General features: G+C 45.1%; 1 protein-coding gene across 1 annotated transcript in view; it reads left to right on the top strand.

The window, feature by feature from the left end:
* The window catches only part of crebbpa (CREB binding protein a), a 40,479-nt gene extending 20,335 nt beyond the window's left edge, over positions 1–20,144 (top strand). Inside the window, exons 5-31 of the mRNA XM_070926367.1 lie at positions 1,342–1,455; positions 2,773–3,036; positions 3,377–3,476; positions 3,684–3,821; positions 3,948–4,065; positions 4,178–4,349; positions 5,049–5,111; positions 5,349–5,470; positions 6,844–7,056; positions 7,430–7,738; positions 8,057–8,209; positions 9,027–9,198; positions 9,618–9,736; positions 9,846–10,085; positions 10,444–10,532; positions 11,583–11,663; positions 12,051–12,107; positions 12,971–13,048; positions 13,148–13,215; positions 13,713–13,863; positions 14,860–15,006; positions 15,117–15,230; positions 15,384–15,549; positions 15,801–15,968; positions 16,274–16,435; positions 16,677–16,958; positions 17,489–20,144. Coding sequence (XP_070782468.1) covers positions 1,342–1,455; positions 2,773–3,036; positions 3,377–3,476; positions 3,684–3,821; positions 3,948–4,065; positions 4,178–4,349; positions 5,049–5,111; positions 5,349–5,470; positions 6,844–7,056; positions 7,430–7,738; positions 8,057–8,209; positions 9,027–9,198; positions 9,618–9,736; positions 9,846–10,085; positions 10,444–10,532; positions 11,583–11,663; positions 12,051–12,107; positions 12,971–13,048; positions 13,148–13,215; positions 13,713–13,863; positions 14,860–15,006; positions 15,117–15,230; positions 15,384–15,549; positions 15,801–15,968; positions 16,274–16,435; positions 16,677–16,958; positions 17,489–19,777 — 6,149 coding nt within the window. The 3' untranslated portion in view covers positions 19,778–20,144. The remainder of the gene's footprint in view (positions 1–1,341; positions 1,456–2,772; positions 3,037–3,376; positions 3,477–3,683; positions 3,822–3,947; positions 4,066–4,177; positions 4,350–5,048; positions 5,112–5,348; positions 5,471–6,843; positions 7,057–7,429; positions 7,739–8,056; positions 8,210–9,026; positions 9,199–9,617; positions 9,737–9,845; positions 10,086–10,443; positions 10,533–11,582; positions 11,664–12,050; positions 12,108–12,970; positions 13,049–13,147; positions 13,216–13,712; positions 13,864–14,859; positions 15,007–15,116; positions 15,231–15,383; positions 15,550–15,800; positions 15,969–16,273; positions 16,436–16,676; positions 16,959–17,488) is intronic.
* Positions 20,145–20,366: the final 222 nt, after the last annotated feature.

The following is a 20,366-nucleotide window of genomic DNA, read 5'->3' as shown; positions in this document are numbered from 1 at the left end:
TGTATATGGGACAGTACTTAGAAATGCCAGGCAGCTAGCAAGGCTGAGTTTAGCCTGCTTGTGATTTCTTGTCACATTAGCTGCTAGCACATTAGCCTGGCCACAGATGAAATGAAGCGCCTCGGTTTGTTTAGTCACGCACCAGGAAATACGGCTTAGGTTCCCTTTCCACTGGGCCAAACCAACAGCCTCCCAAGAGTGGAAATTAGTGCAGCGAGCTGAACCTGAGATCTTTGAGTTTTGGACAGACACATTTCTTTACTCTAGTTTCTCTCATTAGCTCTGGCTGTCCATCTGTCTCACTTTCTATACATTTTGAAAATGTCTTTTTCTCACAGGACCACTAGGCCCACCTTTTTATACACGTTTATAGAGCAGGTTTTTCCTCTCCTAGTTTAGAGCTTAATGCAAATTCACATTTTATGTATGGTATTGTTTTCATGTAACCACTTTTCAGCCAGGTTAAGTGTCGTGGGAATTTCAGGAAAACAGAAGACTGGCAACAAGGGAGTTGTTCTTGTGGTTTTATTCACGTCTGCAGACGGACGGCCCCGACAGCAACTCAGTTGCTCCTGCCCGGCTGACCATCCTGCATCTCAGAGTGGTCTGCTTTTATACAGCATGTACAGCAAGGAATGTGAACACTCGTAAGACACATGTCACTCTCTTTGACAATCATTATCTTGTAGGAAACAAAGCCACAATAAAAGGTAATTACAGATAGCTGATAACGCACAGCTAAGAAATTATAAAGAAAGCTATAGTCCTTTTACTAGGGTCAAAGGGCACAAAGGCAAATGCCTGTGACCATAAATGAACTCTTCAGGGTAGAAAAGGAATGTGTTGTATTTTCCCACTACATTAAGAAAAAACAAATGTTCCCAGGAGACTCATGACTAACAGATACTCAGAAATACAGTGTTAAGTTGGGCCGAGCAATTAACCAAACATTTGCCAAAACTGGTTAAAACAGTGAATCGCATCTACCTCATACTAACAACAAGACACTCCTGTGCTTCTTGCGAAGAAGTCCTATCTAAATTATGCATCCTAGCAGGTTAAAGCAATGTAATTTACCATTACCAAGATACATAATGCAACTCAAATGTAGACTGCTGCTGGGATTGTGGGCTGTAGATGATTTTGGTCACGTTTGCATACTTCAGTAAACGCAATACAGATCAAAAAGAAGCTGGGAAATGGCTACTGTTTCATTTATCATTACCGGATAAATGTGACAACCATGATACTGATTTCAAAATCCCTAATGTTGGTTGGTGACCAAATACGGCAAACTTTCAGCATCAAGATTCTAAACCCTGTTGCTCTCTTTCTCTGCAGTGGCTCACTGTGCGTCGTCCAGACAAATCATCTCCCACTGGAAAAATTGCACACGACACGACTGTCCCGTCTGCCTGCCGCTGAAGAACGCCAGCGACAAGCGCACCCAGCAGCGTAAGTACAAGTAGCCCACTGCCGCTCAACCATCGAGTCGCTCAACGTAACCACAGACACCAAACGCAAGGCTGAATTACTTCCATGGACTGTGTTAATAAAGCTGGACATCCAGACATGGCAAGCTCTGGGTTTGTCTGACAAAGGCCTCAATCTTTATCTCGTTATGGGAGATTATGCTGGTATATTGAGCTCTAATAGTCCATAGTGACCGTCTTAGAAAGAATCAGACCTGCTTGTTGCTTTGTGTGTGTGTATGTTTTAACATTCGGGCAAGTCAGACAATTTATTCCTAGTTTTGTGCTCCTCCACGATGACTAAAAGCACTCGATGAGTAAGAGTGTGGTCCTGCTGGGCTTGTAATCTGACACACAGGAGGGATAGGAGTGTGATGGAGGGAGAGGGGGAGGAAACGGAGAGTGTGTGCTAGAGGTGTCCCGCTGAGCCATTGGCTGTTGGGCTGTTTACTGCTACTCCCCACTAGAGCAGAGTTTGACACTCTGCCTCATACTAAAACTGCTTTTCTTTCTGTTTTGTTTTTCACCCTCTCCATGTAACTGATGTCACAAGTTCACAGTCTGTTCTCTTTTTATGCCCTACCATCTTTTGGATCCTTCTTTGGAATACTTGCATTAGTTTCTGGTATCTCTCGGGATTACTTACTTAGTTGCTCTTAAACTTTCTTTCCCCTCTTTTGTGTTCTGTCTCTCAGTTTTGTTTCTTTACTTCACCACTCTGCTCAGCACTTTTCATCAGTTAAAGCATTCCAGTGTTGGTCCGTCTCTGTTTGGCTTGCATGTTAAAGAACATGATGCCGGGGCTTGTGTCTCTCCTGCCAACACAAACAGAGCGCAGTATTTCTTTGTTCTGCCTCCTCTGATTTTTGTCTTTACACAAACTACGAGCTTTTTTAGCCCGACCAAAGCCTGAACCCAGAGAAATATGCTAATGCTCTGTCCCCTGAAGGGATTTATGCATTTATTCAGTTCACTGCTGTTTAAAGCGTTTAGCCTTACATTAATGTTCTCAGTGTATCATGCTGCCGTGTGGCTTCATCTTGCCAGAGGTCAAAGTGTATATGCATGTGTATTTGGTACTACCTGTTAAGTATTCCACGTCTCGGCCGGGTTTTCACCAAAACAGATTGTTTTTATATTTATTGGCCTTGACACACAGTGTCAACATTTGCATTTTGTTTACATTCTCTAGCTGGTGCAGCAGTAGATTAAGCAAGATGGTCAACATTGCAAACTGCTGACAGTATATTCAGAATGATTGTTGAGTGTTTTTGACTGACTGCTCCGTCTCTCTCCCCAGCCATGCTGAGCTCCCCCAATACGGGCCTTCAGAACCCCATGTCCACAGTTGGTGTGGGCCAGCCCAGTGCTCCCAACATCAATACCTCAACCCCCATAGACCCCAGCTCCATGCAGAGAGCCTACGCGGCACTTGGGCTGCCCTACAGCAGCCAGGCCACTGGGCAGGCCGGGGCCCAGCAGGCCACAGGCCCAGGACAGACAGCAGGCGCACAGAACGCACAGGCCCAGCAGCTTCCACAGATGAGACCCATCAATGCACTTGGTAAAGCCAGATGGGCTGATTTCATTCTTATATTTTCTAGGAACTTTCTTTTAGAGCCCTTGCGATATTGGGTCTGCTGTCAAATCTATTTATTGATATATATGTATTGATTGACTTGTAAATGCACAGGACACCCAAGTGTAAGGCTCCTAAATGGGTCTAAAATGTATGTAAAACAAATCTGAAGAAAAGATTAAGGTATAAGTGCTATTTTAGTATGTTCTTTTGTTGTATAGAGTACTCTGTAGACATGGTGGCTATTCAAAGCCATATTGTATACACTGAGCTTGATTTTGAAATCGAGGCGGTGCTGTTTGCTCACAGGTCTCTTTATCTACAGGTAACCAGATGGCTCTTGGAGGTGCGACAATGGGCGTGACCACTTCAGATCAGACAAACCTGCATACAGACTCCCTTCCCAACACACTCAACACTAACAAGTCAGTCCCTGCTATAAATAACTAAATTGCATTTGTTAACCCTAAACGATTTTTGAATGCAGGACGTAAAGTAGCTACTTACAACATACAGGTTTACTAGATCTGATGCTATTGTGACAGCGCAATTGCCTGAACAATTTCACACAATATATAAAAACGCAGAAATAAAAGCTGTAACTTCTTACCTTCCTGCTGTTCCACCTCCAGTCAGCTGCTGTCAGACGGATCAGCTGTGGGCTCAATGGGCAACCTACCGACGGCAGCACCCATCTCCGCCACAGGCACCAGGAAAGCCTGGCATGAGCATGTGACTCAGGACCTGCGCAATCACCTAGTACACAAACTGTGAGTGCTCTCCTGCTGGAGAGATGTAATAGTTTAAGAATGCTCGACTCTTGACTGTTTCCTGATTTTTAAAGCAAAGTGCACTAGTAGAAATGTTAATTTCTGCTAAAATCTCTTCCGTGGCAGAGTACAAGCCATATTCCCTACCCCTGACCCGGCAGCTTTGAAGGACAGACGAATGGAGAATCTGGTGGCCTACGCCAGAAAGGTGGAGGGAGACATGTACGAGTCAGCTAACAGCCGGGTAGGTTTTTTGAAACTGGCCTCAACTAGGACATAACTTTAATTTCTCACCATTGTTCATCGTTTTTTTCAACTTTACCGTCTCCTTCCACTTCCACCTTCCTCCCCTTCAGGATGAGTACTATCACTTCCTGGCTGAGAAAATTTACAAAATCCAAAAGGAACTGGAGGAGAAGAGGCGCTCAAGGCTACAGAAGCAGATCATCAACCAGGCACCTATAGCCGCCCAGGGGACCCAGCAGCCCGGCCTTCCCCAGCCCAATGCCTTTGGCCCAAGGCCACAGAGTGAGTACAATGTTTACAAGACTTAGAGTTTCGGGTAAAATCTCAAATCATTTAAAAGTTCCCTTGAGCATTTCTGGAAACCTTAAACATCTTTCTATGTCTCTGATATACACAAAGAACCTGATATTTTATTCAGTGTCACATATTTTCATCTTGGTTATTAAAAGGAATTCTCCTTGGCTGCAAAGCTGTATGGCCAAGTTGACATATTACTTAGTGGTGTTGGATCATATGGATACAGATGTATACTGGGAGACTATTTGGGGATGCGTGAGCCTGAAGAGATCTCGCTATACCCTTTAAATTGGGGTAGATATACCTTTTAATATCTTGTTGCATTAGGCCACAGCGTGAAATGTTTCTTGATTTGTCAGGTACTTTTTTCACCCACAAAAAAACAAGCAGTCCCATCTGGATATTTGATCTATCGCTGATGTATAGGTTTCTTAATTTCATTTCCAGAAAATATATTCAAATATAAAATTACATATACCACGAAGGACGGATTTTATCCATATTGTCCAATATCCAGCCATTTGTTTTCAGTAGCTTTAATAATTTGCTTGTATTCTAAAGTTGAAATAAATAACTCTTCAGTGGAATAACCAGGCAGTAGAGGTGATTTGGTTTTTTTCATTGCAGCTGGTTATGTTCTCCAGGCTGTCTTTTGGTTCAGTGTTTTTTCTTTTTGCTTCGTAGATGGACCTGTTCCTCTACCCAACATGCCAAATCAGATCATAAATCGCATGCAGGTTTCACAAGGTACGTCTTGGATGTTGCATGTTTCACATGGTATTTTCAGATTCAGACAGGTATTTTTAGAGTCAGTTAAAACAACTTGAAGTCAGAATGCAGAAAACATATCTGGGAAAGTCGCATTTCTAACCAGAAAAGGTGCTTGAAGACTAGCATTAACAAAGATATGGAAGATGTACCAATAAATAGGAACTTTGGATCTAAACTTTCACCACTATGGTTGTGGTCCACTGTTCTCTACAGGAATCAACCAGTTCAACCACATGGCTCTGCCCAATGCCCAGATATCCCAGGCACCAATTGGAGCCCGAGCTGCCTCACCCATGAACCACCCACAGCAAATGAACATGAGCTCCGTCCCAGCGGTGAGGAGAGCAGGGGACAGAGGGACACGCAAATCACAATACACACACATGCACGCATGAATAAGTACCATGAGCGAACACTCTGTTGCTGGTAAATTCACACTCTGGATGTCGGCACAAGCGCCCTCAGGCTCATTAAACATGTAGTTGACTGGTCAGGTTGTGAGTGGCTGGTGAATTTTAAGATGGACGAGGCACTGCACCAGGTGGACATCTAACAAAAAAGCCAAAGACCTGCTGTCAATAGAAGAGGGTAACTCGTAAAGTAAAAAGCAGACTGTTTCCTGCTCTGCAGTGTTGTGTTTAGCCAGAATGTGCCAAGCAGAGCTTTAGGGAACCCAGGTGTGGGATAGAGCCTTTGCCCGGTTATTACATGTCCTGTTAAAAAACAGAACGGCAGTGGATACAAGGTGTGCGTCAGGGCCATTTTTTATCAGTTTCAATCATATTTAGAAGGAAGGTTTACCAATGCAGTGTGAGAGACATCGATTTAAGTACTAAATTATCCTCGTTCAAAATAATTCCATAAAGTTTGGGATGAGGCAGGCAGTTTCATAACGCTTATGGGCATTTTAGGTTTCGTACACATGTATGAATGTATGTTAAAGCAGCTTGTTACTTCTACTGTAGGGATTAGAGCCTGACTTATACTGGATTTTTGAGGCGGATCTAGATAATTGAGAGAGATCTGAGCAATAAATTGTCCAATATTCACCATAAACATATTTAAAAAACTTAAATTTTTTTATTAAAGAATTGTGAGCAAGATATGTATTGAGTGGAGGCTCTAGTAGGGATACTTATTTCCTTAATTGATCATCAGCTCTGTTAATAATCGATAATATATTAATCATTAAAAGTCTATGAAATGAAAAATTCATGCTATTTTCACAGCATAACCAAATAAGTTAGGTATTGGATTCATACATTAAATAAAGTAAATATTTTGAATTATATATGAAACAAAACAAAAAAATATTGTCATTAAGGATTTTACCTTCAGATGTGATGAAACTTGCAGGCCACTTCAAAGAAAGCACTAAGCTGTTCATGTTTTATAAGGAAAATAATCGAATAATTATGAGAATAAGACAATATAGTCAATATAGACATGAGCAGGAAGACTGTGTAAGAGTGGGAAATATAGACATGAGACACACACTAAAACACTGCTGCAGCCCTTCATCCTCAATCACACACTCGTACGTCCTTATTGTAGATTGAAGCGATTCATTGTACACCATCACTGCATTATTATGTACCTGGAATGCCATTAATGCGATTGATCTTTGCCACGGCTCATGCTTCTGGTTTGGTCAATGGAAACTCCTGTCACTCTGCTCATAGTAACATCATCTCCTCCTGCCTTGTAGATGGGCATGTCTCCCTCCAGGATGCCCCAGGCCCAAGGCATGATGGCCGGACATGGTGGTGGTAACATGGTAGGCCAGACGGCCAGCCAGGGACAGTTTCTGGCTCAGACCCAGTTCCCTCCAGGATCTGCTGCAGTTGCTGCAACGGGTGCCATGAATGTCACCGTGGGGACTGGCGTGGGTCAGCCACCTGCACAGGCTGCCGTCACACAGGTGAGACATGAAGAGAGACGAGGGGTGTGGAGCTGTAGTAAACGTTGGATGATTGGTTTGGCTGTTTTCAGTAATGCTGTCCCTTTTTAGAGTTGCTACAAAGTTGTGCTAATACCAACTAGCTGCTGTGGAACTAAACTCAAACTACTTTCACCAATCATACTACGCACTAATTGCTCTTAAATTGTTCTCATACCAATCACAAGGTGCTCTCTAAACCTCAAATTGTGTGTTGTTTGTCTGATTGACCTAATGACTGTATGTTTGTCTGCTTTTCCTGTGTGTGTGTGTGTGTGTGTGTGTGTGTGTGTGTGTGTGCGTGTGCGTACGTACGTATGTCCGCCTGCCCTTTTGTATGTGTCCTTCTCTCCAGCAGCAGCAGCAGAGCGCTAACCTCCCCATGAATGCACTTGGCCCCTCGCTGGGCCCTCAGCTAGCCTCCTCCCAAACCCCCTTGCACTCCACGCCTCCGCCTGCTACCTCCTCCGCCTCCACGGCTGGGGGGGCCACTAACCTGCCGCACCCCCAGCCCTCCAGCCGCAGCTCCACCCCCACCCTCCCTGGCCCTGGCCCTGCCCCAGCCCCGGGTGCCACCCCGCCCCGCCCCACCCAACCCCAACCCCAGGCGGAGCACCCCGCAGCAGCACAGACGCAGCCCCCGCCTCAGCCCCCTACCACGCCGGTGAGACTGAGACCCTCCGCATGCCCTCCACTCTGAATCCCCCCCCCCCCCCGCAAACTCCCCTCCCTCTGACTGCCATGTACCAACCCGTCCCAGCTACATCCACCTTTCTGTGTGATAACGTCATCTTCACCACTGTTTGTTGTATCCATCACAATGCGAATGTTACATCTTTCAATTTAAGGGAACCATGAAGTCAATATGGGAGGTGTTCATCTGTGTCGTGGCTTCAGCCTTGCATGCAAAAAAGCAACTGAACTGTTGCCAACACCTCATATTTGTCTTGTCTTTCTCTGCCTCTTTCCCTCTGTGTTTAAGTTGTCTCAACCGGGGGCTAGCCTGGATAACCGGGTGCCCACGCCGGCCTCAGCTGCCAGCGCCGATCTGCCTGTCCAGGAGATCAAAACAGAGGCACACCATGACCAAAAGGAGTTTGAGGCCGCTGGCGGCAAAACTGAGCCCAAGATGGAGGTGGGTTGAAGCTATGTATTAAAACACACGTAAACTTATTCATCTGTCCATTTGTTGATTCGTGCTGCTTTTAACTAATTCGTGCATTCTGCCAATTAATCATCCTTCACTACATTTTTAGATAAAAATAAAGTTCAAATTAAACTTTAATTATGTTTAATTAAATTAATTTCGTCTATGGACATTGCAACAGGAGAATAAACGTCATCCAGGTTTTGCCATGTTATGGCATGTAGTATATAGTTAAAATCAGTTTTGTGATTTTTAGTATGGATGCTCCCATTTATTGGTATTGGCCCTGATACAGACCTTCTTGAGCAGATTGGGTATTAGCCACCACAGCATCGATCCACATTAAATTGTTAATGTCATTATAAAATTCTGTGTCTTACGCTATCGGTTACATTCATCAAGTCACAGTGGGCCCCTGACTCATGCACACGAACAGGTACAATGCCTGCAAACAAAGCCACAAAATGCTTTCACATGGACCGAAACCAAATGGATCTTTTTCTCTCTCTGTTTTGTGACATTGATGTTGCTTTTTTAATAGCCTTGCACCTGTGTGATGCGCATATAATTACACTCCTTCATCCTTAATTTTGAGAATTTACCAGATTATCCGGATGCACATGTAGTGCATCCCTTGAAACTATTCACAGGTCACACTTCGGGTAATGCCAGGGAAAACTTATTTCCCTCCACATCATCAGCGTCTTGCATATGAGAGACAAATGCCAATCAGTCATCCAACTCTTTTGAGTGTGAAGTTTTAAAGCATGACCGTGGTATGAGTCGTTGTCCTTGTTGTCTGCAGACTGAGGAAGATGCTGCTTCAACGTTGGTGAAGAAGGAGGAGCCAGAGGAAAAGCCAGAGCCAATGGAGGTGGAGGAGAAAAAGCCGGAAATGAAGACAGAATCCAAAGAAGAGGAAGAGGGTGGAGCCAACAGCACAACCTCGTCATCCCCCTCTCAGTCACGGAGGAAAAGTGAGTCTGATGCCAAACGATAAATAGATTGAAACAAGCTCCACTCAGTAAGCAGAGAGGGTTTCCATCATGGTCTGTAATGTTAATACACTCACTCTGTGCCAACTGTGAGACAGCTGTGACTTATTTCAAGTTCCATTTTACCATAATATTGTAGCATTATTAGTCGGAACAGTGTCCAGACTGTCATAAGCCTTCTTTGACCACAGGTAGGGCGCAAGCAGAATATGAAATTATAGTTGTGTAATGTTGACGTGTCATTGTGTTTCAGTTGTTAATTAGAAACAGGTGATGTAATAGGGTTGCACTCTGTAGTGTTCAGCAAGTCTGTTGTCTTTGTGAAGCTAATTTGAATCTTGTCTTCAAGATATGTCAGAAAAAAGTGTTACTTACACCTACCTTGCCTTTCCATTTTTCAGTCTTTAAGCCCGAGGAGTTGCGCCAGGCTCTGATGCCGACTCTGGAGTCTCTCTACAGGCAGGACCCTGAGTCGCTGCCCTTCAGACAGCCAGTAGACCCCATGCTTCTGGGTATCCCGGTAGGTGGCACACATGCACTTGCCAGTTGTTTTTACTTAAAAGTGTTGCTTGGGGGATTTTTTATCTTGTAACACAAAACATTTTATTTGCCCTTATTTGTCACTTTAGGACTACTTTGACATTGTCAAGAACCCAATAGACCTGTCCACAATAAAGCGTAAGCTTGACACGGGCCAATACCAAGAGCCCTGGCAATACGTTGACGACGTCTGGTTGATGTTCAACAACGCCTGGCTCTACAACCGCAAGACGTCCCGTGTCTACAAGTACTGCTCCAAGCTGGCCGAGGTGTTCGAGTCAGAGATCGACCCCGTCATGCAGGGCCTGGGGTACTGCTGCGGGAGGAAGGTGAGTTGAAGGGGGTGGACAACAGGGAGGTTAAAAACACAGAGAATGGAGTGGGAAAGAATGAACAGGCATTGATGTGAGGGACATGGTTTTGTCTGTTAGCCCTAAATGGCAGCTACATCACAAAAGGATTTTTTTCTAAAAGTCTTTCCATAACGCTTCGAACATTTTGTCCACATCACCCAGCACTGAAGATTAGTAAAGCAAATTTAGATGCTAAGCTAAAGAGATAAAGTTTAAATGATAACTCTGACTGATTAATATGCCTGCTGCTGATAGAAAGGATTTATTGAATCTGGATTTATATGAATTTTGTTTTGAAATGTTTTGACCTTTGTCATCTCACTTGTGTCTGCAGTACGAGTTCTCTCCTCAAACCCTCTGTTGCTATGGCAAGCAGCTCTGCACCATATCTACTGGAGGCACATACTACAGTTACCAGAACAGGTAACCCACATTTGTATATATGTGTGTGTGTGTGTGTGTGTGTGTGTGTGTTCATGTGTGTAAATAAATGTGTGTGTTTGTCGGTGTATATCTTTATGGGCGGCCGTGAACTCAACTATGTATTTGGTGTAAAATAATATAGCACTAGCTGGAATTTTAATCTCACTGAATCATCTCATACGCATCACACATTTGCATGCACAGTTGTTGTGTTTTGATGGGAAATAAATGAAGCCATTTGAACTCTATCACCCGTCCCCTGCAGCCTGGGATCTGTTCCCCTGTAGCTCTAGAGGGACCACTGTGGTCCAGGCAGTAGTGTCATCCTGACAGCTTCGGCTTTAATGGCTCTGCCTCGCGGTCCTGGCACGGCACAAAATGTTTTTTCTCACCACAAGATTTATTAACAGCAAGGTTCCAGCATGGCACATAAAGGGAAACACTCTGAAGACCCTAAACCCAAAAGAGCATCAGACAATGATGGCAACAAAGCAGTGTGTGATTGTTTTTTGCTCAGCATCTATTGAGGGACTGAGGAAACTCAGTGTTGCTGCCCCCTCACTTGAACGACAGTGACGCTTTGGTTCAAGCCACAAACAGCATTGCACATCATTGCCTTTCCCCCTCAGTTGAAAGCCAGCAGATGACTACTCACACCATATTCCCTTGCGCCCCCTGCGGTTTAAACTATGTAACTGCGGCCTTTTTCCCCACACTTGAACTGAGCTCTCTGAGAGCGGAGCAGCACAGCAGCAGTAGTGATACAGCACAGCCTGACAGACAGCATGAGGCTCCTGCAGCGCAGTCCATTTACACTCTCAATGGGAGCTCAGGGATTCCCCCTGCTCCTTGTTATAAAACATAAAAGACAAGTGTTATTCTGGGCACAATTCTATTGGACACACATACACAAGTAGCTGAATACTAAACATTGTAATATTACACATTTTTATATTTCAGTGAAAAAGAACATGAGGGGCTGCATTTAACTGTTGTTCAGCTACACATACAGTGTTGATTGTGCTGAACATTAAATGGGTATTTTTGCAGGTATCATTTCTGTGAGAAATGCTTCAATGAGATCCAGGGGGAGAGTGTGACGTTAGGAGATGATCCTGCACAGCCACAGACGTAAGTAAACTGGCCACTGCATAAACAAAGTTTATACATGTTTAGAAATATATTGTGAGGGGAGACTTTTGCCTTTTTCTGGACCTTTATTCATTTTGAAGAGTAAAGGAAAATGGCCCTCTGACGTAACTAACTTATTTATTGGATTTTAATTTCAGATTTGTCAAGGCGTGTATTTCTTCAACAGTGTCTTCATGCTTTTTAGATGATTATTATGTGTGCATTATTGACACAGCACTCGACAACAGTCCACATGCTCACACATTAAATTAAAGGTCCATTTATTCGTATCTTGTGTAAATTGTTAATGTATAATGCACCAAGCTTGGAAATGAAGTGTTTTTGTGTGTGTCTTGTTTTTCTCACTTCTTTTTTCTGACACTTCAGGAGGATATCAAAAGACCAATTCGAACGGAAGAAGAATGATGTACTCGACCCTGAACCGTAAGTAGAGTCAAAGCCCACACCCTCTGTGACCAACACTGACAGAGAAGCATGTTCTTTCTGTGCTTCTTTTTCAGTCTCATATGCGTTGAATAATAGTTTTGCTTCGTTTTCCTACTGACGTGTTCCTGATCACATCTTAAAAAGTAATTTTTTGCCACTCACATCTGGCATTGTTTTAGCGCTTTTGGTGCACATTCTGCATATTTTCCCTCTGGAACTCTGATCAATCACTTTGGTTGAAGCCACAGGGCAACTCAGCAGCGCCACCTGCTGAGTGGAACTTGAGTGTGTCCAATGAGAGATTTTCCATCAGAGAACAGGCCCTTAGTTTTTTGATATGCAGTGATTGCTTTTCACATTCTCATTGAGACTTAGTCAAGTAAGAGGCACAATACTTACTGATCCTCCCACAAAGGCACTCCTGCATTGGCTGGCTTGTAAGTGTGTAACGACTGGAGGAAAATAAACTTGAATGGAGATGTTTGTTGCTTTCTGCCTCAGCAGTATTGATATCAACATTCATACAAATGATGGCCATCAAGAGCACAACAGTTTTCGAACAGTGTTTGGTTATTACATACGTATGAAATTTTTGAGTCATCCATGTCAGAGCGCACGTTGAAGGGCTGCTTCAACAGTAATTGGACGGTGCAGTTGCTCAATGCTAGATTTTTGCATTTTTACCATTTGGCCGACACTCTTAATATAGCAAAGAGTGAATTAGGTGGCTTTAGATGTCTTATTCAGGGACTCCTTAAAAGGAGACTTGTAACACAAAGATTTCTATGGAGATTTGTGAACTTTTTTTAGTCTATTTTAAAATGTGGAAATGTCTTACTTAATGTTTGCTTTTCTTTTAGGTTTGTTGAATGTAAAGATTGTGGACGGAAGATGCACCAGATATGCGTCTTACACTACGAGGTCATTTGGCCATCTGGGTGAGATGTCAACCCCTACTTTTGATGTGCATAATTTTTTTTGCATAGTTTGTGCGTTAATTGTAACAATAAGTCTAACTTGTCTCTTCCTCTTTCCAGATTCATCTGTGACAACTGTTTAAAGAAGAGTGGAAAAACACGAAAGGAAAACAAGTTCTCTGCAAAACGTTAGTTAATTTCTCTACATTTTAAATATCACGTCCTTGAATCGGCTTTCCTTGTAATGTTTCATGCAGTGTTCAAGCTTTCAACAGATCATTGCAGTTTTGTCTCACAAGCATGGAAGACACGAGAATGTAAACCACCTGCACATGGACTGCATATGTCTCTAGTGGCTTTCCTGCAGTGGCGCCTTGTTTTTTTTCCTTTTTGTTTTATGTTGGCCTCGTGGTTTCACTGGTATTTTTTAGTTTGGTGTTTGGTGTTTTTGGTGCCCTGGAGAACATTTCTGACCTTTATGACATGTGGTGCTAACCCATTTGAGTTCTCATGGGCTCACTTAAATCAGTTCTAGTGCCTTTTCTTGCTTGCTTGAATTGCTTAAATTGAAGGCCACAGCAGGTTGTTAAAGACCCAATGTGTAACCCCCGCTTTTTTTCGATCCTAGAAAGTTAAAAGAATTTACATTTTTCTGAAATTTCCCCTGTGTGTTTGTGCACTGTAGGGCTGCAGACGACACGATTGGGAATGTACATAGAGGACCGTGTGAATAAATACTTGAAGAGACAGAACCACCCAGAGGCCGGAGAGGTGTTTGTGCGAGTGGTGGCGAGCTCCGACAAAACGGTGGAAGTTAAACCAGGCATGAAAGCCAGGTGAGAGCATCACTGACAGGAGGGCTGGGTGACAATCAAGTCTCCAGAAACAGGCTTTTATTTCTAAGTAATGTATGCTCTGGTGTGTTAAATCATTTTTATTACTTTATACCTTAAATCACTCCATCTTTTTTTTTATTTATCACTTCAATTTGCCTGTTCAAATAAATGAACAAAGAAAGAGTCAACAGGAGGGAGGCCAAAATGTTGTAGACAACCAAATACCTGTCTCGCCCTCTTTGATTTGTAGAAGCACTGGCACAGCTCGTATTTGTCCTGAGCTTATTTTTATTGTCCCTGCCATACAAAGCTGAACGCCCTCTATAAAGCTTTTATACCCACTCAGAGTGATTGTGGAACCTGCATGTTTGACAAGATGGAGTGCACACCCTCCCTGAGTACCTCAGAGGGTTGTTCAGTTTCATCACACAAGATCAAAGTCTGTGATGCTCATCCCATCCTCGCAGGGAGGAGGCCCTCATCCAAGAACCTGTTATCTTCAGGTTGACTGATTTAAGGCTGTTTGCTTTTTATTGACTCAAGGCCACTTGACTTGAATTGTCCCATTATGCTCTTGAGTATCGCTAAGAGCAGCAACACACAGGACAACTTCTTGGGCAGCTCATGACTCTTGTTTCCTAGAAGCTTTTATAGACACAATAAAATAAAGAAAGCATTTTAAACTGTCAAAATAAAAAGTGTATGTACTATATTATATACCTATGGAATACTTTATCTTAGCCTTTGGTTTTACGATGTTTTTGTTGTAACATACCTTTACACCCTGCCCAAATACAGTTAGAGAAACTATCTTTGCATGTCCACATGTTTGTGTTGAGAGAGTTTTGTTGTGTTCAGAGCTGAGCCTCATGTGACATGTTGTAGCTGGCAATATCCCAAGACTGAATGTCACAAAATGTTCCAGCTTCTCCATCTAACTATAGATCACATTATGCTCTTCACATCTTAATATTTGAAGTGTCTTCATTATGACAGGTTTGTGGACACGGGTGAGATGCCCGAGACCTTTCCCTATAGAACCAAAGCACTTTTCGCCTTTGAGGAGATTGACGGCGTGGACGTGTGCTTCTTCGGCATGCACGTGCAGGAGTACGGCTCCGAGTGCCCATTCCCCAACACTAGGTCTGTATTTCCAACTATTGTATGTAGTACTGTACGTAGTACATGGTAATAAACTTCAGGTGCTTTTTACGGGTGAAATTGACCATGTTGCCATCTCTCTACCTCTGCAGACGGGTCTACATATCATACCTTGACAGTATTCACTTCTTCAGACCTCGGATTCTACGAACAGCAGTGTACCACGAGATCCTCATCGGCTATCTAGAATATGTCAAGAAACTTGGGTAAGCCTTCCTCTACCACTCCTTTTCCTCCTCTCTTGAAAAATACAACATGGGGAAGAGTCACTGGAGTGAACTGTGTGATTCAGTTCTAGCAGATGTCCTAACCTGTACACTGTCTCTCTGGTCTTATTTTTGGTGTGTGTATGCCCGCAGGTATGCCCAGGGCCATATCTGGGCGTGTCCGCCCAGTGAAGGAGACGACTACATCTTCCACTGCCATCCTCCTGACCAGAAGATCCCGAAGCCTAAGAGGCTGCAGGAGTGGTATAGGAAGATGCTAGACAAGGCCTTTGCAGAGAGGATTCTGCATGACTACAAGGTAAGGAGGAGAAATGTTTCTTTTAAATACTGACCCAAGGCTTACGTCTGAATATACAGTCTGTAATATTTAGATCAAAGGACAAATTTACAGGTGCATGCAAGGGAGACAAGTCTGTGTGAATAGTTGATAGTCTGAACACATTTGTCTGTATTTAACAGGGGAAAATGCCAGGTATGTTGGATTACTGAAAACAAGTAAAATACATCTTTAATAGCTTGAATCATCCATGTTTTTTGTCTTCCTCTCAGGACATCTTCAAACAGGCGACTGAGGACCGTCTGACCAGCGCTAATGAGCTGCCGTACTTCGAAGGCGACTTCTGGCCCAACGTGCTGGAGGAGAGCATCAAGGAGCTGGAGCAGGAGGAGGAGGAGAGGAAGAAGGAGGAGAACACAGCTGCCTCTGAAACTCCTGAGGTGCGAACATTGTGTCATGGTTTGTTGACGTGCTACTAGCAGAGATTTCCAACCTCGAGTGTTTCTATGGATTAAATATTCTTTCATGTGCACCCTTTTTGTTTTTCAAGCTTTTGAATAATGTTATTGAATTTCATGAATTTTAATAAACTCTAATAGAAGTCGGATCTAGGTGACAACATAGAGTAACACAGTGTCACTCCTCACTGTAATGAGAACTAACTTGACAGATGGAGATTCTATCAACAATCAACCTGTGAGAATATGTGATCGTTTAATAATCTGTCATTGGATATCTCTCTCAGGGTACACCAGGTGACAGCAAGAACGCTAAGAAGAAGAACAACAAGAAGACCAATAAAAATAAAAGCAGCGTGAGCCGAGCCAATAAGAAGAAGCCTGGCATGCCGAATGTAGCCAATGATCTGTCCCAGAAGCTCTACGCCACCATGGAGAAGCACAAAGAGGTCAGACTTCTTTTACATTTTTTTTAATAGTTTATTATAGATATTGGCAGTAATTTAGAAGATAAACAGACTTTTTATGGATGTTTGTGTATTACATGGTGAACAAAGGGCAGTAGTTAATGTCAGACACTATAGTTGCTTCCTTACTATTTGACTTAGATTTAGTGATCATTTGATATGTTAAATACCTGTTTCAGTTTGGCTTGTGCTTCTGTAACTCTCATTTCTGTGGCTGCTGAAGGTGTTCTTTGTGATCCACCTCCACTCCGGTCCCATGGCCAACACCCTGCCGCCCATCGTTGACCCTGATCCTATGCTCTCCTGTGACCTGATGGATGGCCGCGACGCCTTCCTGACTCTGGCCAGGGACAAACACTGGGAGTTCAGCTCCCTCAGGAGGTGCAAGTGGAGCACCATGTGTATGCTGGTTGAGCTGCACAACCAGGGACAGGATCGCTTTGTCTACACTTGCAACGAGTGCAAGCACCATGTGGAGACTCGCTGGCACTGCACTGTGTGCGAGGTGAGTTACTGCTATTACTACTATTAGTATGCTGTATGGTGTTTTTACGCTGGAATTACTGCTGTGTCAGTGTTTGATTACAGACATGGACAGATGATGAACACGGCCAAAGTCTTGCACTGATCCCCCCCCCAACACAAACACAAGTTGTACGTTATATTAACGTACACCGCCCCTGTCCCCCCTGCGTTACATTAACGCACGCGCCCCCTACTGGACGCTTTACCTGGACACTTTATTTTGGTCACTGCACTGTTTGTTATTTATCTTATCTTATTCTTTTACCTTTATTTTTACATATTTGTTGTCTAAACAATAGCACCATCAGACCACGGCAAATTCCTTGTAATGTATGTTACTTGGCAATAAACAGTTTCTGATTCTGATGAGGTTAAATCAGGAATGATATTTATGGACTACGTCACATTTTTGTATTCTAAATAGCATTTGTGAAACTTCTGACAAATCAGTTTATCAGACTTGGATAGACTCATGTTAATTACTGTGTCCCTGTCTGCCCATTTCTGCAGGACTTTGATCTCTGTATTAGTTGTTACAATACAAAGGGACACGAGCACCAGATGGTGAAGTGGGGCCTTGGCCTGGACGACGACAACAACAGCCAGAGTGGAGAGGCCTCCAAGAGCCCACAGGAGAGCCGGCGCTTAAGCATCCAACGCTGCATCCAGTCCCTGGTCCATGCTTGTCAGTGTCGCAATGCCAACTGTTCTCTGCCGTCCTGCCAGAAGATGAAGCGAGTGGTGCAGCACACCAAGGGCTGCAAGCGCAAAACCAATGGTGGCTGCCCTGTATGCAAACAACTTATTGCGTTATGCTGTTACCACGCAAAACACTGTCAGGAGAACAAGTGTCCTGTCCCGTTCTGCCTGAACATAAAGCACAAGCTCCGCCAGCAGCAGCTGCAGCACAGGCTCCAGCAGGCTCAGCTGATGAGGAGAAGAATGGCCACCATGCAAGGCAGAACTATGCCACTCCCGTCCCCACCGGCCTCAGCTGCTCCCAGCACTCCCACTTCCCATGCCCAACCCAACACTCCCCAGACGCCCCAGCAGCCACTCTCCAACCAGCCGCAGACCCCCAACTCAACAGGCGTCATGTCCCCCTCCTTTCCCAACACACCTCGCAATGGCCAGCCTCAAGCACCGGTGTCTCAGGGCAAGCCTGGGCCCCAGGCTTCCCCTCTACACCAGCAGCAGTCCCCTCTCCCCCAGCCGCCCCAGCCACCTCAGCAGCTACAGCAGCAGCCACCCCTTGCTGCAGTCAAGATGGCACGACACATCGAGATGATGGCACAGGCCCAGCAGAACCAGCAGAACTTCCGGGTCAATATGAACAGCTTGCCCATGAACCCCCAGCAGCCACAGCAACGCATGACTGGACCAATGCAGCCCCCCATGCAGATGGTGCCAGGGCCCCGGGGACCACAGGTCATGCAACCAGGCATGGCTCCAGGACAGTGGCCTGGAGCTGCAGGGCCTATGCAGGCAGCTCCAACTCAACAACCAGGCCTTGTCCCCGGCCAGACACCGCAGCAGGCCATGACCATGCAGCGAGCCATGATGCCCCCAGGGCAGCAACCTCAGCAGGGCCAGAGGCTGCTGATTCCACAGCAGCCTGGTGCCCGGCAGCAAACACCCCAGAGACCTGGTGCTATTGCACCCAACGCTCTGCAGGACCTTCTCCGCACCCTCAAGTCCCCCAGCTCGCCCCAGCAGCAGCAGCAAGTCCTCAACATCCTCAAATCAAACCCTCAGCTAATGGCTGCTTTCATCAAACAGCGAACAGCCAAGTACCATGCCAACCAGCCACAGCAACAGCAGCAAGCAGGTCAGCAACAGCAGCCCGGCATGCCAGCAATGCAGGCCATGGCCATGCCAGGAGGGGCGGTACAAAGGCCGGGGATGCCCCCTCAGCAGCCCCAGCAGCCTCCTGCGCAGGGCATGGCCGCAATAGGGGCTCAAGGGCAGCTGATGAATGCAGCACACACCACCCCCCAGATCCAGGAGCTCTACCGTCGGCAACTCTTAAGACAACAGCAGCAGCAGCAGCAGCAGCAGCAGCAGCAACAGCAGCAGCAACAGGGAGTGATGCCTCAGGGCCATCCTGGCCAGTTCCCTGCTCAGTCGCAGGGTACCGCAGCTACGTACTCCCAGCTCCGCATGCAGCAACAGCAGCAGCAGATAGCCATGCAGGCAGGTGCAGGAACAGCTGGGGGACCCATGGGCCAGCTCCCACCCATGGCTCAGATGGCCCAGCCTGGCATGGGGATGGACTCCACCCAGAACTTACTACATCAACGAATGCTCCAGAAGCAGCAGCAACTTCCCCAGCAGCAGCAGGCCGTCCTGAAGCAGCAGTTGGGTTCACCTGCCCAGCCCAGCCCCATGAGCCCCCAGACCCACCTGCTGGCCGGCCAGCCCCAAGGTGGAGCCCACCTCCCCGGCCAGCCCGCACTAGCCAATGCCCTCAGCAACCAGGTCCGTTCCCCCGCGCCAGTACAGTCCCCCTGTCCGCCCCCGCAACAGCAGCAGCGGCCACATTCCAGTCCCTCACCGCAGGTCCAGAACCAGCCCCAGCCCTCGCCTCAGCACCCACATCCACCCCACTCGGGCTCCCCCCACCCGGGACTCGGGGGCCCACTGTCAGGGTCCATGGAGCAGGGACACTTGGGGACACCAGAACAGAGCGCCATGCTACCGCAGCTTAACACGCCCAACAGAGGGGGGCTGAACAGTGACTTGGGGATGGTGGGAGATGCTACAGGGGATACTCTGGAGAAGTTTGTGGAAGGATTGTAGCATTTCTGCTGGGAACTAAAGAACACAATCTCACTCCCAGGGACCCATCCTCCCACTCCTCTTCCTGCTAGTTTCCCATCAGACTCTTTACCCCGTTAGAGGGCTTTGTTTGTTCTTTCTAAAGTTGAGAACATTTTTTGTACTGACATGTAAAAAAATTTCAACTGTTGTAAAAAGAAAAAAGAAGATTTGGTTGAGGAAAAATATGGGGGGAAAAAACGAGAAAAAAGTCAACACTTGTAGGGAATGTAATTGTTTCCTAAGTGATGGGTATTTCTTCCTTAAGACGTTGAGGGATTTGCAAGTCGCTTCTTAAATGAAATTTAAATCACAAAGAATATATTTTTTGGTTGAGACCAAATGTGTTCAATACTCAATTTATTTTTGGTTTGTTTTTGGTATGGCTTCATGCCTTTCTTGTTTCTTTCTTCTTTTTTTTTAAAGAAAATGTACAATTGCATTATATTATTCATATCTTTTTATTTTGTACCTTTTGAAAAGAAACTTAAAGCATTTTTGTGTTGAAACTGTAAAATAATTTGTCTGGGAATTGGGCCAGGTTTTTGTTTTCTTCTCAAGCTGTCATTCC

This window comes from Enoplosus armatus, chromosome 2 (assembly GCF_043641665.1).
Source record: "Enoplosus armatus isolate fEnoArm2 chromosome 2, fEnoArm2.hap1, whole genome shotgun sequence".
In the NCBI taxonomy this organism is placed as follows: Eukaryota; Metazoa; Chordata; class Actinopteri; order Centrarchiformes; family Enoplosidae; genus Enoplosus; species Enoplosus armatus.
Note: the sequence above shows the minus strand (reverse complement) of the source record. Positions and strands in the feature narration are given on the sequence as shown.